At 35.7% G+C, this 17,740-nt stretch overlaps 1 protein-coding gene across 1 annotated transcript; it reads right to left on the bottom strand.

The window, feature by feature from the left end:
- Positions 1-300: 300 nt before the first annotated feature.
- LOC101249098 (protein tesmin/TSO1-like CXC 5) lies at positions 301-17,363 on the bottom strand. The gene is made up of 8 exons (XM_004242887.5): positions 16,772-17,363; positions 15,365-15,451; positions 13,238-13,415; positions 9,527-9,883; positions 9,180-9,283; positions 9,010-9,104; positions 1,922-2,311; positions 301-760 (listed from the first exon to the last, which is right to left on the bottom strand). Exons 1-8 carry the CDS (start codon positions 17,095-17,097, stop codon positions 585-587), a joined length of 1,713 nt encoding a protein of 570 aa, XP_004242935.1. The 5' UTR covers positions 17,098-17,363; the 3' UTR covers positions 301-584.
- Between the last annotated feature and the right edge of the window lie 377 nt (positions 17,364-17,740).

Genomic DNA, 17,740 nt, shown 5'->3' with positions numbered 1-17,740 from the left:
ACAAAATACAAAGAGGGAAGAGGCAAAAATACGAGGGGGAGAGGGGGAGGTGAAAATACAAATACAAATAAGGTAAAACTACAAAATACAAAGAGAAAGAGAAGTGAAAATACAAAATACAAAGAGAAAGAGAAGTGAAAATGCAAAATACAAAGAGGGAGCAAATGCACGAATATAAAATACAAAGAGGGATAGAGGAAGAAATGGAAAATACTGAGAGGGGGGGGGGACCGGGGGGGTGGGGTGAATATACAAAATACAAAGTGGGAGAGGCAAGAGAGAGAAGAGAGGCCACAGAGATTTAGAGTACAAATTATGCTTAGTCATTTTCGAAGTTTCTCAATGAACATGTACCTAAATACGGTATTTTGTGTACCTTACCTTCCTTATACCAAGGAAATATTGTAGCAAAAAGTTATATCAGTAGGGCTGCTTACTTCTAACGGGAGGCCTGAAATTACTTTGTCACAGCATCGAAGAGAAACCCAAAGAAGAAAAGCCCAACAATACAAAGACTCAGCATCTATAGATAAATCTCATTCTAAAAATTTTTACAGTTTTTTTCAGATTTTTCTTTCACGTCCCTATTTTCCATCTGGGGGATGAACTTTAGGACGTGTGGTATTAGCAGCAGTAGTTCCAGAGTCAACCTTCTGCTGTGGTGGTGGAGGAGGTGGAACAGTATTGACAACACCATTGCTGCTCACATTGTTTTGTCTACCTGAATCGGTATCTCGCACCATTAAAGAACATTTTTTTTCTGTATTCAAAATAGACATGTTTAGTAATAAATAATGACATCCCAATAGAAACGTAGCAGTATCACATTGGACTTGTTTTCCTCTCGTGAAGTGGGGAGGGGTAACAAAACTGATAATGAACCAAAGCATAATTTGAAATTTTAAAGCTCCCCTCCCCCCTTAAACATAATCAGAAAGAAAGGATATTGCTGACCAACAGGCTATCACATTTCAAGTATGTTTCCAAATAGTTCTAGGAAATTTCAAGTTTTACGGGCAAGGGAACAGTAAAGTAAACTATTTACAAGTCCAGTGGAAAGGTCTGGTCTACTGGATCAATGTATTTTCTGTTCTGAGTATGTACACCAACGTGACTTCTTTAACTAACTTTGACCAATGACAGAATAAACTGCCTTCGTAAAGTGAGATTATCATCTATGACAGTACCAAATTTAATCGTTAAGCCTTTTGACTCCAGCACTCACAAGACTTGTGCCAGTTTTGTGTGGCTATTTTTCCTCATCTAAACTCCAAATTTTCAGCTCTTGGCAACTGATTATATGCAAAATCTAAGCTTTGAGACTACCTAACCAACAGAAGGTTCAGTTAATGGAATTTTCTTTGGCCTACCTCACTTCGCATTCCTCAGCATAGATACAGGAATCCAAAAATATTTCAGTACAAAAATTCTATCTTTTTTATTCATACTTCTTTTCTCAAATCTCAAAAGTATATATGTTCCATCAAACTACATGAGCATACTGAAGACAATAATCCATTTAGGTAATAGAGTACTAACTAGTTGGAATAAAGGCGTAAGTATTGTTTTTACAATTTAAGCCTGGTATTTGGCAAGTCTTTTAAGCCTGGGTAGAGATTTATAATATTGATGCTAGTAAATGTGAGATATACTCTATTTTCGTTAGTTACAAATTTGCCTTACATAATATATGAATAAGTCAGGAATGCATAGAGCGGAATAGTTACAAGAGGATTATTGCAGCCGGTTCCCAACATAGCTTCAAATTGAGGGATAGTTGATTGGTTGCTTGATTGAAGTTTTCTTGTCGTATCAATTTTATGGGTTATTTGTGGTTTCATTGATGCAGATACATTTGACCAGTGCTATCAACTTGATAAAGCAGAATCAGATTTTCAGACGGAAAAAAATAGAAACTTGCCTTTTATTTCTCCTAAAGTGATCAGCTTTTTAAGACAATCACGAGTCTGTGCCAACACAATTCTCTCCAGTTCTGGGTAGATCTCTGCCCTGCCTTGCCCATGAGGCGGTTGGGAAGACGTATTATTGCTTAGGCTTGTTAGGTCATTAGGGGGAGCAGCAGCAGCAGTAAAAGTCGTATCCTGTTCATCGCACATGAGAGCTAACGTTCCCGGAGATATTGGCCTTTCTGCTGATACATCAGCACCATCCAGTCTAGATTCATCCCCCCTGATACTCTCAGCCTGGATTCCTGTTGAACAATCATCAGGCACAACCTTCCCAACACCTGAGGAGGGATAAGAAGCTTTTCTGTGGTGCTTGGCCTGTTTTAATGAAGCATCTTTTTCATCTGAAAGCATGAGTATTCAATTAAAACATCATGTAATATTGGAAATGTCAGCTAAAATCAAGCAAAACACATGGAAAAACGTACAGATACTAGATGCTAAATATCTCCATGGTGAAAAAAAATGATACTACCTTCATTTCAATTTGCTTGTTTGGTTTTGAGTTGGTAAGGAGTTTAAGTAAAGAAGCTTTTTAATCTTGTTATCTTAGTGGATATCAAGCCGAAACATACGGTCTATTTGGAAAACACCTGGTAATTGGATTTGGTGTAATTACCAGCTTAGTAATTACAATGGCCTGTTTGTTAGCCACAAGGTAATTGTAATGTCATTACAAGTGTACTGTTTGGTTGAACAAGTGCAATCATAAGGTTACATTAAATTTTTAAAATAAAGTTAATTATCTAAAATTAAAATTTTATATCAGATAATAAGGATCTTTATAAATAATACTAAATTAAATATTTGAGACATAATTGTCGATTGAAAATATACAAATTAATAAACATTTGTTCTTAATTAATATTTATAAAAATAATTGATTTATATTTTCCAAATTAATATATTTTAATTAAATTAAACATAAAACTAAAACTATAATATTTCTATGAAAATCACGAAATACATGTTTACAAAAATGTTAATATTATAAATATAATGTCATAAAATTATTAAAAACAATTGACAAAAAGATACTCTATCAAGTCTAACTAAAAAATAAATGACTTGCAATATGAAATATCAAATTATTACAACTAAAGCAAATGAAACCGAAAATATAACATAAGTTCTAAATTCAAAATATTGCATAGTACACTTAAGTCAAATTTCAACATAACGTACATAAATATGATTTAAAATAAAAAATGAAAACGTAAATCTATAACCTTATTCGACAATGAATTGTATCTTAATTTAAAAATAAGAATACAAACAAAATTATGCTAATGAAAAGAATAGGATAAATAATAAATAAAACAAAAAAACTGAGTGGAATCACATGAAAAAAGTAAAGTTTAGAATGAAATAAATTGAAAATACAAAAAAAAAAATATTATAATTACAAAAATGATAATTTTTTAAAAAATAATAAAATAAAAAATAAATTATAACAAAAAAACAAATATAAATAAAAGAGAGAGAATTTTAAAAACTTTCATATAATTATATGGTGTAATTACACCCAATTCCTAATCCTCTCTGGGGAATTGAGGAGTGTAATAACTCGCCTTCAATTACACCCAATTCCTGTCTCGCCAAGTAATTAGTTGGTCTACCAAACAAGTAAAAGAGTGTAACTACACTTAATCGCAATTACATCATGGCTTTTCAAACAGGCCATAGAGTTGAAGGCTCAATGAGTAAGGCCTATCTTGCTAAGAAAACAACCCATTCTTGTTCTTAATACTTCGCAAGTGATGTGTCATGTTTGAGAAACAAGCCGAATCGGCTCAATGAAGGAGGTGAGAATGATCCTCTCCTGAAGCCGATATCAATCTTTAATCAAGCAGATTAAGGTTAAAAAATGTACAAAAAGGGATCTTAGAAGTATAACATCACATTATATTGGAAAGAAGAACTAGGAAAGTAACTGAAGAAGCCATGATAGAGGCATGCACAAAATTTTATAATTAAAGAAAACTAGAATCACACCCTCTAAGGGTCCTCACCCCCACCCCACCCCCCTTTCCTTCGCTTTCAGTTCCTTCCCATTGAGTACAACCAATGAACCAAAGAACAATTCTACATCAATTCACTTGTTGTATTTTATCATTTTGGTGTAGAGAATTTTAAGAAAATTCAATCTACAATGGTGGTAACAAAATAATTGACCTGGACTTTTTCCTTACTAACTGGCATGCACGTTATGCAAATATTTTGTCAAACCTCTTACTCTACATTGTTCTCACTTAAAATGTCTAGATTGATCATAGACCTTCTAAGCCCAATCGAAATAAGCCAACTACAGTCTATAAAAGAGAAAGTTGTCGTTGTGTTATTGCCTGATTTAATTGGATGAAAGGGTCCTAAACCCCACGTACTCCTGTAGAAAGACTCGAAAGGCTTTTAGCAGACTCACCAGTTAGGAAAAGGTGGGTTATAGTTTTCGGTTGAGGATTCTCACAACACCTGCACCTTAAAACAATGGCAATACTATTATTGGCTAAAACATCACCTGCTGGTAGCTTTCTCGTCCACACCCTCCACAGTAAGAAAGAAATTTTTGTAGGGTAGGCTAGATATGTTAAAATACCACTATCAGTCCGCCTTTTGTCTCATAGTCTCCCCCAGGCACTTTTAACTGTAAATTTGCCACTACTAGTGATAAAAAGGTTTATCACATATGTTAGATTGTTCTCCTCTAGGCAAAACACTGATAATATGATCAACTAGGTATATAGGTAGTGTTTATCTCATCAGTTCCACATTCAATTGACCCTCTTTCATGAAGAAATTCACCTCTTCAATGCTGTCATCTAGCTGATTTGAGGGCACCAAATAAACCAGGGCGGATAACCTTAACCAATTATTAAACCACAAATTAGCAGTTTCATTTCTAGGCTCCTACCAAATGTTATTTTAAGTTTCATATCTTGCTTCAAGCGTTGTTTTCTAGAGTTAACAGCATTCTTACCATTTGATCATTGTGGGTATTTGCTTCTTATCATACTCATCTCACAGGTTGATCCATAAGTTTGCTGAAGTTCTAAACTTCCACCACAATTTGGCAAAGAGATCTTTGGAGACATCAAGGATAGACCTGAAACGCATACCCCCCCTGCTTTGGTAGACACATCTTCAACTATGATGGCAGTGTTTACTCCTAAGTGTTAGAAAAGAAAGCTTGTATTTTTGCTTGAAACCCTCATACTCATGCAAAACTTCCTTGATCATCGCTAGAGAGTTTCCTCCCTACTGAGCTGAAATTAATTGCATCATCTGCATATGCAAGATGATTAATTTTAGTATTCCATTTACACATGTCAAATTCTTGATAGTTATTGGTATCCAATAAAGACTCAGAGCTTAGAGAGCACTACTGCAAATAGAATAAACAGTGCAAGAGAGAGTGGCTCTCGTTGTTGCACTCCCTTGGTAGAGTGAAAACCCCCCAAGACTATTCATTGAATAGTATGGAATACCAGTTGTTCGATAGTAATCTCCATATCATATCAATAAAGCTCTCTGCAAAACCCATTCTCTTGAGAACTTTAGTAAGATACAACCATGACACTAGCATAAGCCTTGTCCATATCTAACTTGATCACAACATTGCTGGCTTCCCCTTTTCCTTATGCCAGTAATGATCTCTTGAGCCAGTAGCACATTTTCAATAATGTTCCTCCCTTTCACAAATACCTGATTGGTTGGAAGATTTTGCTGGAGGTTGAACATCCTCCAATCTATCATGACCACTCTAGAGATGACCTTACAAAAAAGGTGTTCAAACTGATTGGCATCAAATATGCAAACGATTGAATGATTGCTTTCTTTGGTAGTAAAACCAAGTTAGTCTGAATGATAACTCTACGAAAGTGTCGTTCAAATAATGTTTTCACTATGTCTTCCTAATTTAACTTGGTCTTCCTCTTCTTCATGCATGTGGGTTTCTTGAACTCCTTATTTGAGGCTAATTCCATGAGCATATTTTATGAGAACTTCCCTTGTATAGAAATCCAACTCCTTATTGAATTGAATTCTCATGTATTGCAATTATTCTAAGGAATCTTGGTGCACACATGAACAACTTCATCGTCTATATTTGATAAGCTCCTTTGTTTAGAAGAACAAGTTTTCTAATGAGTTCCTCGGGTAGTTTTGTTATTATTTTCACTTCTTCAATGAAATCTGTGAGGACCTGGTTCTTGATTCTTTATTCTTTATTCTCCATTCTTCAAGCTTCATCTCCAATGTAGATTATCACTTGTAACAGTTTGTCAATTATCAAAACACCATATGATCTTGAATCTTTCCCTTTTTTGATGATGATAAACCCATGGTACATTCTAAGGTAATCAAAGAGTGTTCTTGATCAACCTCTTATGTTTCTGCACCTGTCTTCTTCTTTTTCTCAGAGAATCAGTTTCTTCGTCTGGTTTCTCAAAGAAGTACATTCTCCAAATTCATAGCTATCAACATGAATGAATTATGACTATTTTCTTTTGCAGTTCTCTTTCTTGTTTTTGATATCCTCTGAAAACAAGTTCCTCAACTCTGCAGTGCCTTGGAGCCTATTTTTTAAATCATATTTCTAAGGCACTTGTTCATTTTTGGTCTTCTTATCATTTTTTTCCGGGAGTGGGTTCCTTCCTTTTTGTATATCCTGATCTCTCTTCATTGACTTTCAGTCAGAGAAAATATTTACTTTCTTTATGTCATGCGTTGAGACTTTACACATGCTCATGCTTGCTTCCTCCTAGCTTGTCCCTTTCAACTTGATCAATGGTTGAAACCAGGAACCCAAGCATTCCTGGGCCCATTATGTAGGGAATGTAGGTTGAATATCCTTCACCTGTTCCAGCTACTTGCTTTTGTTGATGACGGACCAAGTTCCTTTCTTTCATTGCGTCTTATTTTGTACATTGTCGAGCATGTCTTCTTGGTGTCTGGTGCAAGGGTGATTGCAGGAGATAGATATGAATACCCTGTTGTAAGTGATTTCTCTTCTTCATGCCTTGCTCTGCTCAGATCTTCTTGTAGCACACTATTTCTTTAAGCTAAGCAGCAGCTCTCTTTTGATGATTTTGAGCAGTCCTTTGATCCCTACATATCTCCTTAGCCCAATTTTTAGCGTTTAAGAGAGCAATTGTGAGTTCCTCTTTCTGCATCTCCAGTGAATACTTTTCATAACTTAGAGAGCGAACTTTTACCTTTAGATCCTCAATTTCCAGGCTCTCATGATCATTAAGTCTAATTCAACAGAAGTATATGCGATCTGCTCGTTATCCTATATAGTATGGAGATCTTTAAAGGCATCCTTGGACTCAGAGATATGTGCCTGAAAAGGCCATTAGTGCAAAGATATTCTCTGCATCTGATTGTTCTCTTGCTGCCCATTCTTCTGTGAGGAACAATTTTCTCTTGTCATCTCTTTTTGGACAATCTCAAATAAAGTAGTCTGAGCTTCCACATCTACAACAACCTTCTGGATTGCCTCTTTCAGGTTTAGGCCTTGACAAGCCTCCTCTATTCAGGAACCCTCGTCTCTTGATTATTCTTTGGAACCTTTGTTGAGTAATGCCATGTCCTCTTCACCAAAATCTTGGTCATGGGTAGCTATAACGACCAGATTCACAGCTCTGCTTGGGGAATATTCTTCTGTGTCAGGAGCTTCCGCATCTCATAGGTTTTTAGATTTCCCATGACTTCTTCCATGGTCATTGTCTCCAGATCTCTTGCTTCTATAATGGCATTCACTTTGCTCTCCCAGGAGTCGGGTAATATGTCTAGCACGTTCATAATTATTTGTGCTTGAGGAATAACCACTCCAAGAAAAAGAAGTTTATTGGTTATATTTGCGAACCTATGGAACATCTCTTGAAGAGATTCTCCCTCATTCATCTTAAAGAGCTCGTACTGCCTATTTAGGAGGAGAACTTTGGACTTCTTTACCTGACTCGTTCTCATGTGTGGTTTGTAGAGTATCTTACACTTCTTTGGTAGTTGCACATGATCAGATTCTGTTGGATTCATAGGACCTGTGCTACAAATAAACAACTTTTTTTCCTTGGCATTCTTTTGGATGGCCTTGATGTCTTCATCATTGTATTTATCTCCTTTTGGGATGGTCTTCTTTCCATGTAGCATGGGAGACTTTGGGGCCTTCCATGATGATGTGTCATAACTGAGATCCTTTCCTATGATGAAGTCTTGCATTTTTTGCTTTCCACCAGCCACAGTATTTACCATTGAAGCATGGCGGTCTTGTGTTGATTGGCCTTCTTAAACTCCAGGAAATGCAGGACAGTTTGCTGGAAAGAATGGATCTCAACAACCAGCAGTCTTAATTCGCTAGAAACTGGAGGCATTGGGATGACCAGGCAACCCCATCTGCGTTTGAGATGGCTGGAAAGTGACTTACATGCTTGGGCATGGTCTTGATGTGACACCGAAGATCTTACTCTTGCCAGTACATGGTGACATATGGGAAGTCAGCCACCAGAGAGGTTCGTTGGACTTTAGCCACCGGAAGGCCTTAAATATTTCTATTTCTCCCTTTTCGCCTTTTTTCATTGAAGTTAATTATTTATTTGTGCTTTGCGTTTAAAGACCCTACGGACCTTAGAGCGTTTTAGCGCTTTTTACTTTTGATAACACTGCTTAGAATTAAATTCACAGAAAAATTAAAGGGATAGCTGGTGCTACTGGGTTATAGCTCCAAGGTATTAAGAAGAAAAATGCTTAATTGAAGTAAAAAATAAATAAAAACAGAAGAAAGCACTACAGCAAAGATTCAAGAAAAGACTTGGAAACAATTCTCTCTCTCTCTCTCTCTCTCTCTATATATATATATATATATATATATAAATAAAAAAAACTAGACACAATTGTAAGTATGTCCAGTGGAAATATCAATTAAACGAACTAAAACTAATCTGGAGAGTAAACTTAACGATGAAAAGATATACTGCTGTAAAATATTGGTGATGCGACAAGATGTGAACTTAAGTCTAGTTTCTCAGAAAATATCGATGTATACCTGAAAGTATCTTGGCCGCTTCCTGTGCATAAACAATTAAAACAGAACAAAGCTCCTTGATGTCATGGTTCTGGATTATGTCTGCTAATAGAGACCTACAAAATGACGCAACAATTAGTTTTCCGAAGGAGCAGGTGGACAATTAATTTCTCAAGGATATCTAGCAATACCTGTAGGTAGGCTTTGGAGGACCTAATGCTGCTGCATTACTAACACGAGTACTAGGAATGGAAGACAACAAAGATGGTGGAACTGAAGCTTTAATCTGGTTTTCCTGTATGATACGATTTGAGTTCATTAATCAACTATTATCACAATATACAGCAAGCGCTAAAGCAAGTTGTTTCTCCTGCTTGTTAAAAAGCATAGAAACACTGATCAATGACCACTGAATCAAGAATAACAACTGTTTATTACAAAATTAATATCCCATCGAACAGACCCCATGCCAGAATATGCAGATAAATGCACAATTGAAATACAAGTCCAGTTGAATCAGAGAACAGTTTATGCTTACCTGTTGAAACTGACCAAGCCTATGAACAGGGTCTTTAATCATTGACCCAGAGAACAGCTCCTGAGGCTTTCTATTCTTATTCACTGGAGGAGATCCATAACCAGAGGATCCAATGGCATCAGTTATAGCAACATTTGCTGTCTGCTGGAGATATGCCATGTTGTTGGCATGATATCCATGGAAATGTGCCTGCCTCTCTTCATTTCCTTCAAAATTTTTGCAGTCCATGCATCTGCAATTTTCAGAGCAAAGAATGTTGGCTTGGAAGCACTCACAGTACTTCTTCAGGCAACCCGATTTCTTGCAGTGGCAACCTTTGTTATGCTTTGGCAGTACTAAGCCATCCCCAGCTTCCTCCTGCATAGATACATGCAAGTTTCTTCATTGAAGCAACAGATTGCAGTTGCTATTTGTAAATACATTACAAGAAAACACACAACAAAATTCATATCTCCTGAAACTTCTAACATGAAACAATAATTTCAAATAATCCACAAGATTTTAGAGAAGACGAGAAAAATTACTTCAGACCTTGGAAAGCAACAGTATCACAAAAATAAAAAATTAAAAGAGCAGGACTAATATCACAAAGCACGAAGCATAAAGAGAAAAACGAACATGTATAAGTATTGCAGTAATGCCTGAAACTAGAACGAACAATTTTATCATCAAAAGTAACTAGTATTTCTTTAATGACTCATTTCATTTAATTCCTCGGAAAAATACTTTGTCCCACAAAAAGTGAACAAAGCCTCAGATTAATATTTGACTTAATTTCTCAGAAGTGTAGAGAACAACAGCCGCCTTATTTTGGATGATCAAGAAATCTATCTGAAGCCCATCCCACGTGAAGTGAACAAATTTGGAGACTGATATATGACTTTATTTTTTTAAAGTGTAGAGAATAACAGCGCACGTTATTTTAAATGATCAAAAAATCTATCTGGACCCCATCCCACATAAAGTGAACAAATTCGGAGACTAATATTTGACTTAATTTCTCTAAGTGTAGAGAACACTAGCCCGCCTTATTTTGGATGATCGAGAAATCTATCTGGAGCCAACTTTTTGGGCCAACGTGATACCTCAAACTCGTAGATGATGGACCCGTCCCTTTATCTTTCTCCACTTAAATACTGGGTTGACTTTGCTTGGCATAGGTCTTGGGACCTAAGACACAAGTCCCTCAATCTTTGTCAATTGAGCTAACCCCTGTGGGTTGAGAATAACAGTAGGCCTTATTGAACTAAATACAAGGAAAAACAGTTTATTTATTCGTTTCCTTTTGAATCCTTAACTTTAAGCCTTAGAGATCTCTTTTGTTTTTTTCATTCAGATTTGGATGCAGACGTCTATAAGTTTATATTATGTAACTGCTAAGTATAGTTCAATACACTTCTGTCTTAAATTTTTAAGCTTAAAAAAACTCCCAGGCAGATTTCCCAAGGTAATGCACTAAAGTTACTTTGTGGAACTATTGTCCAATGGTCCTTCTAATCACAGGAAAACACCTATTTCCTTCTTTTCTTTTAACCTTTTAGTACATGGACAATAGCGCTTATTTTGAGAGGATCAGCAGATTACTTGAGATATCACTTTCAGGAGGGCCACCCAGAGGTGGTCGAAGAGTTTTATATGAACTATATGAATGGCTAGTAGGGGGTGAGAGAGAAGATAGAGAGGGATGTATGTACGGGGACAACCCATTTCCCTCCCCACCCAGCCCATTAAGAGCATGGCCTAACACAACCTATATCGGGCCTGGCGGGTCACATTAATGAGAGGTTGTTGGGCTGGCCTCAGTAACTGGCCAACAACCCAGGACAAGCCTGCAGAGTTGTCCAGTTACACCAATTAATTTTTTAAAAAAGATACTTCACATCAAGTCGCTCCCAAAACAGCCTCACCCTCATAAAGTATATACCTCTCAACCCCCCCCCCCTTTTAAAAAGTTGCATTTTGACCCCCAAACTTCTACTGTATATATCCCTAATCCCTTTTTCATTAATCATACAATCTCTAAATTCTCTTATCCCTTAAATTGCTATCAAAGATTCAAAGCTCACAATTATTTTTTTCCTCTCAAAATTCCTAATTAGTTAACCATGTTTGGTGTTATAATTAACGGTTATATCTATTTTTTTTTTTCAATTTGCCATTTTTGTATACTAATTCCAACTCTTACTTAAGTGGTTTAATTTCCATAAATATTTAATTGTTTCTGAAAATTTTTAATTTTTTATTGTATTTACATAATGTCTACTTCCTATGGTTATCTGCATAGTGGTTTACTTGGTTGGTGACAAGAAATGATGAAGGTAAGAGACAAGTAGGTCGTTCTATGATTAACAGTCTCCTAATTTTTCTAAAGGATGTTTCACAATCACAGGAAATGCCTGTACATTTTCTAACAGCTCCAAGAAAACATAAGAATAGATGAATATTAATTAGATGACACTTCCACTCATCCAGCTCACAAAACTGAGACTCTTGTTGTAATTTGCTAGTTTAAAAGTCAAAATATAATTTGGTTGTTGCATTGATGTTTTAAAAATTGAAAGTTATACATGATAAAATTTGAAGCTTTGAGCTTTTCTTTTCCAAAGTTTTGTCTAAGTCCATTACTTTAGTTTACTCATTGTTTTTGAATTTAAATTTGAAGTAATATTACAAAAAATAAAATAAACAATCAACCTACATTAGGCCCACTCATCCCAGCCCACCCACCCACATCCTTAGGGGCAGGGTTGAGCTAGGCTCAACAATTTCCAAAATGGTCCAGCCAACAACCCAACTCCTAAGGAAGACTCTCTCTCCCCCCCCCCCTCCCCCCTCCCCTTAGGGGTTGCACTAGGCCTAGACCGCCCGACAAGCCATCCAAAGGGGAATACGACTAAAACACTTACTGTTAAATCATTTTACTTAAAGTTTATGAAGGAGAAAAGAAAGAGATGTGGAAGTCTGCAGAGGATGCCAAGGTGCCAAAAAGAAAGGCCTTTTCACATGGTGTGTTGTGAAGGACACAATATGGAAAGGATAGCGGAAAGACGGGATTATATTTTGGTGCATTGCTTCAGATTACTAATCAGCTTTGGAGTCTTACATTGCCGTTATTAAAATCCTGGGTCCCCTTGTCCCCGAATATGGGGAATATGTTCTCATAAAATCTGGCTACAATCTGACCTAGCTGGCGAGCGATCCCAGTTTGTGACAGAGAACAAGACAGCAAGCGAGCGTACCTTTGTTCGCTTCCTAAAGTATGTCAGAAAAGTTGTTACAGCTGGAGCATTAAGAATATTTGGAAGAAATTAATAGGAGTTTTTTCCAATGAAAAGGAAGTTAATAGTTTAAGGAAGTACTCTTAATTTCATTTATTTTTTGGTGTAAAGAGAACACTTCACATGTATAGATGACTGGGATAGCTTGATAGATATTTGTGGTAAAACCACTTTCATAACCTGTATTTAGTTTTGGTCTTGGACACCATTATGGTCTGTTACTAATAAATGAAACTTCATTTACCCCCTATCCCCCCGAAATATTGAAAAAATTATATAGACAAGCAAATGTAGACAATACGCGAAATCAACCAAAACCATATATCAAAGATGTTTCCAAATCTAAAACAGAACTAAAATAAGGATAGCTTCACCAGTGCTTCAGATCTAAATGATGCATCATCCATGAATTTGCTTAAGTTTTAAAAAATACCCTTTCCTCTCGAGTTCCATGGGGACTGCTGGCGATTTTAGGTCTGAATGCATTTGGATTACGCTCTAGAGTAGCTTCAACAGCTTCTTCCCTAGAAGCTTCATTTTCGACATTATTATGACAATTCGCACAGTTGCACCCATCACAAAAAATGCCAGAAGCAAAGCATTCACAATACCTGAACAAAAATTAAAGGAAAATGAAAACAAGTACATACATATATAAAGATATATGTTAGAAGCAATTAAAAAAATCACACTGCATATGTAATTGTAGGAAGGATTGGAACTCATTTTAACATTTTCAGCAAGAGAACTTGACAAATGCTGAGCAACTTAAGTGAAAAAGAAAAGAAAAGGAAACTGTGCTACCAAAAGTAAAGAACAAAAAAAAGATAAATCATCTAGCTAAAAAAGTAGTCGTCTAGATGACACTTAACAATACCTAAAGAAAACATAATATTCTTTTTTTATTGTTAAAAACCTACATATTCTTTATATACAAACTGGAATGTCAAAAATAAAAGGCTTAGAAGCAATGGCAAACATACTATATTGAGACCTCTATTTATCAGAATCAGCAACAGGTAACATCATCTTTATGTGTAGATAATCTGCTTAATGTAACAAGGACAGATGAAGAAGGATTATACAAAAGCATCGTTGGTTACAAGGTTTGACTTTTGATATTTTCGTTCCTTCAGTGATGGAAGAAAATAATTTACGGAACATAGGTATTATTAATGTACTCAAAGGAGCTCATTTGGCTAATCAAGGGAGAACTAAAACACAGGAGAAGTCCTCATGTGACTTCAACTAAGATGAACTGGGTTAATTTAATCATTGGCCTTCCAAATATGGAGGACCTGAGTAAGTGAAAATGAATAATAAATTCACAATAACAGTTCAAAAATTGAATATCACTTAAAAGGGGATGTCAATTTCAGGGAGCTGATCTTTTATAACGAGAGACTGGTAACCCCTGTCAACTAAAAAGCGTGAGATCGAGTAACAATTGATCCCCCAAGAGAAAGTATCCATTTCCTAAAGTTCCCGTCACTGTGCACATGTGCACATAGATAAATAAAAAGATAATACAATCAGTCCCTACTATGATGGAAAAGAATTTAATGTTCACAGACTGCTGCAAATGCAAATTTAACACCATGCACATAGATAAATAAAAAGATAATCCAATCAGTCCCTACTATGATGGAAAAGAATTTAATGTGCATGTTTCACCAAATTAGGCTGTGCAAAAGCATCTAATCCAGTTAATGACAAGAGTTGATTGGTCGGATAGACTATATCTCAATAACCATTCAGCCTTTGGCAAAAGTAACACAGAAATCTTCAATCATATTTTCTGGAATCTCTTAAGATCTAGTACTAATTTGTTAAGTTCTTGAATTAAAAATGTCGAAGAGTTCAGTAGCAAAAGATAGCTGCACCCAAGTCCAAGCTAAGCATACTAAACCAAGCAACAAATCATTAGACCAATAGGAAGAACCTCTCAATGATCATCTTTTCTAAGGAAAGAACTTCTACCTAGATTTCCTAGCGTTTCTTTTGTTAGATTACCTGCAAAACATGGCTTTTTTAATTCAATAGATGATGAATAAATTTTTTTGTTGCCTCTTCATAGATTTTGAAGAAAATATTTACTTAATATATAGCTTTTTCCTTCTTTAATTCATTGCTTTTGTACTTGGAGCCTTTAATTCTTTCACTGCTTCCCCACTTGGAGCTTTGCCTCTTAAGAGATAGTTAGCAAAACATAATAATCAACACTAAGAAAAGTCCACCTAGTTTCTGATAGAGAATCTCCAGCTGCAGTCAGAACAACTGATTATCCCGTCTCAGGACTCAGGCTAAAGACAGTGGATACTGAAAAGCTAGAGGGGCGTTATGCTGTCCCAATATCAAGTTCATTGACTTCCTAGAAACTCATGAGGTATGAGAAAAGGACAGAAAAGAAGTTATTCCAGAGCCTATCAGGTTCAATTTAAATCATTACAAAATAATGACCTTTCTAATCTGGGGGCTATTCAATGTATCTTCAAATATTAGCCATAAATATTAGTGGAAGATTCTACTTATATTGTCCATGAAAGGAGGAAGTACTTACAACTTTAAACATCTAGAATGTTTACAGTTACACTGCTTTGGCTTTTTAGGTGTACCATCCTTTGCTTCACTGGAACTTTGCATTGACCTGGAAAGAGAGTGTACAGATTTCAGGAAGTGTTGAAAGAGAAAATTTGATGCCTCCCGCACCATCTTTGCTATACATGTTGGAAGATAGGCAAATGGGATAGCCTTGATTATGAATAAAACATAACAACCACACATAAAATCCTATTTGATTAGCATTAGTGGTCAAAATTCATAATTCAATCAGTGATAGGAGCAGTGATTTGAAAAGGAAATGTGTAATAAGCAACAAACCTCCTGGGGTTTTAAACAGGAGTCGAGAAACAAAGCACACACTTCTTCAAAGTAAAGAGAAAAATTTTAAGGAAAACTACAAAAAATTAACCCTAAAAGGAGGAATTTAGTACTTACAACAACAAAATGCAACCAACTTCATTAATTTCAAAACAAATAACAGTAACAAAATTTCCATAAGCCCACAAAAAGATAAGTTCACTAACAAAATTGATTTTCAGTTTTCAATTAATTACCCATCGAAAAGAACATATTTTCTACTGTTAACTTTCACTTTTTTACTTGCGTAGGTAGTGTACTAAGAGATAGCTTACAAATGCAAGTCTCATTTTTTATTCCTAACAATCAATTTATAAATAAAGAGTTAGCTAAAAACAAATGTGAAGGACAGCAGACAAAGGTAGAGAACTCCTTTGTTAACTCATATGGAGAAAGTCTCTAAGCTCTAATATCTCCCCATTTTTTCATCTTTAGTTAGATTCAGACATGTATTTTCTTCCCTCTTGGATCACTCTCTACTCATATGAGAAGCTATGAACCCTCACTTCACATTGCACCATCGCTTGATTCCTTTTCATAACACTAGAAGAGGACGACTATTATATAGTTTTGTAAGGTATCAAAGTGACAGGAATGTTGTCATTGAAACATCAACATTGTTTACAGACCTTGACGCACAATTTGGCATAGTTAAGCAGGAAAACAATGTAAACCGGAAAGTATAATCAACTGGAAAAGTAGAACCACATGGAAAGATGGAAATTACATTAGCTAGAGCATACTACAAGAGAAAGAATGGTGTCTCCTAACAAAAATGGGCAACGGAGTAACTAAAAACTAGTTCCCTAGGTTGCAAGAAATGGCCTTTTCTGTTTCTGAAATCATAGAATCCATAGTCAATATTAAAACTAGAGAAACAGTTAGCACATGCTCAAGACTGCTTGGGTGAAATTCAAATAAATCCATAAGAATTTGGATATTTCAAGCATTTACCTTTAATAACGAATTTAGCTAAAAAGAACAATTAATTACTATTTCCCAAAAAAAGAAGATAGAAAATTCTAGCAAATTGAAGGGCTAGACTTACAATGGTCGTATTAAAGGCTGCGGAGGCAAGACAGGAGCTTGTTGCATTGGCATCAACAGTATATGTTGCTGCAATTGGGGCTGTGGACTTATCACTTGCGTTGACTTCATGGACACTGTTAACTGACTAGACTTGATTACCTCCGGTTGAATAATCTGGTTAGCATGTTCCTGCAAAGACACCGTGAGGGCTTGCCCCGGTACACCACCCGTGAAATCCAGCTGCCTCGCTAGCTTCTTTGCCGGATTATCCGTTTCCACCTGAACGCTAGCCAACTCCGATTCAGCCTTCTTTGGAGGGAAATGCCCTTCCTCAATTTTCTCCATTGAAAAGCAAAACCAAAAAAATCGAAATTCTGACGGCGAATTCAAAATCGGGATACAGTAGCTATATCAAACAGTGAGATTCAGAAACGACAGATACATATAAATCCTCGCTCGCTCTATGTGTGTGTGTGTGTATATATATATATATATATATATATATATATAAAGAAGCAACAACTGAAGTAGCCTTTGTGAGTCTCTCTTCCTTTTGAAATTCAATTGGTAATTATGGTACGCAAATCTCATATTACGGTTCTTATGGCCACAGTTAAACAGACGGCTCAAATTCATACAAGTATCTAAACTTCTCTTTTCCACCGTTAGATGACTGGGATTATTACGATTTACCCTCTCACCTGCCTACCTCATTCAATTAAGTTATTTTTGACCAAAATAAATTCTAAAATATAATTTTTTATGATGATTTTATACTTTTATTTTGATATAAACTCACTCATATTAAATGTATACATCCAATTTAAACATAGAGTAAGATTTAGAGTCTTACTCTTAATTAAGAAATTAAATCATTCTTAAAGAAAAGGAAAAAGTTAATTAATAAATCAAGATATAAAGTCCAACTTTATTAATGAAATGAAATTGCACAATTAATAAAGACAGGTTATTTTAATAAGCCTTTTTA

The sequence above is a fragment of the Solanum lycopersicum genome, chromosome 7 (genome assembly GCF_036512215.1).
Source record: "Solanum lycopersicum chromosome 7, SLM_r2.1".
Taxonomy (NCBI): Eukaryota; Viridiplantae; Streptophyta; class Magnoliopsida; order Solanales; family Solanaceae; genus Solanum; species Solanum lycopersicum.
This window is presented reverse-complemented; position numbering and strand designations above follow the sequence as displayed.

Bases quoted from the DNA above. Each gene is read 5' to 3' on its own strand.
- LOC101249098 (XM_004242887.5), bottom strand. From the start codon at position 17,097: ATGGAGAAAATTGAGGAAGGGCATTTCCCTCCAAAGAAGGCTGAATCG. The intron at 13,416-15,364 runs GTAAGTACTTCC...ATTTTTGTTCAG, and splicing joins CATTCTAGATGTTTAAAGTT to GTATTGTGAATGCTTTGCTT. The intron at 9,105-9,179 runs GTATTGCTAGAT...GTCATTTTGTAG, and splicing joins CCTCCAAAGCCTACCTACAG to GTCTCTATTAGCAGACATAA.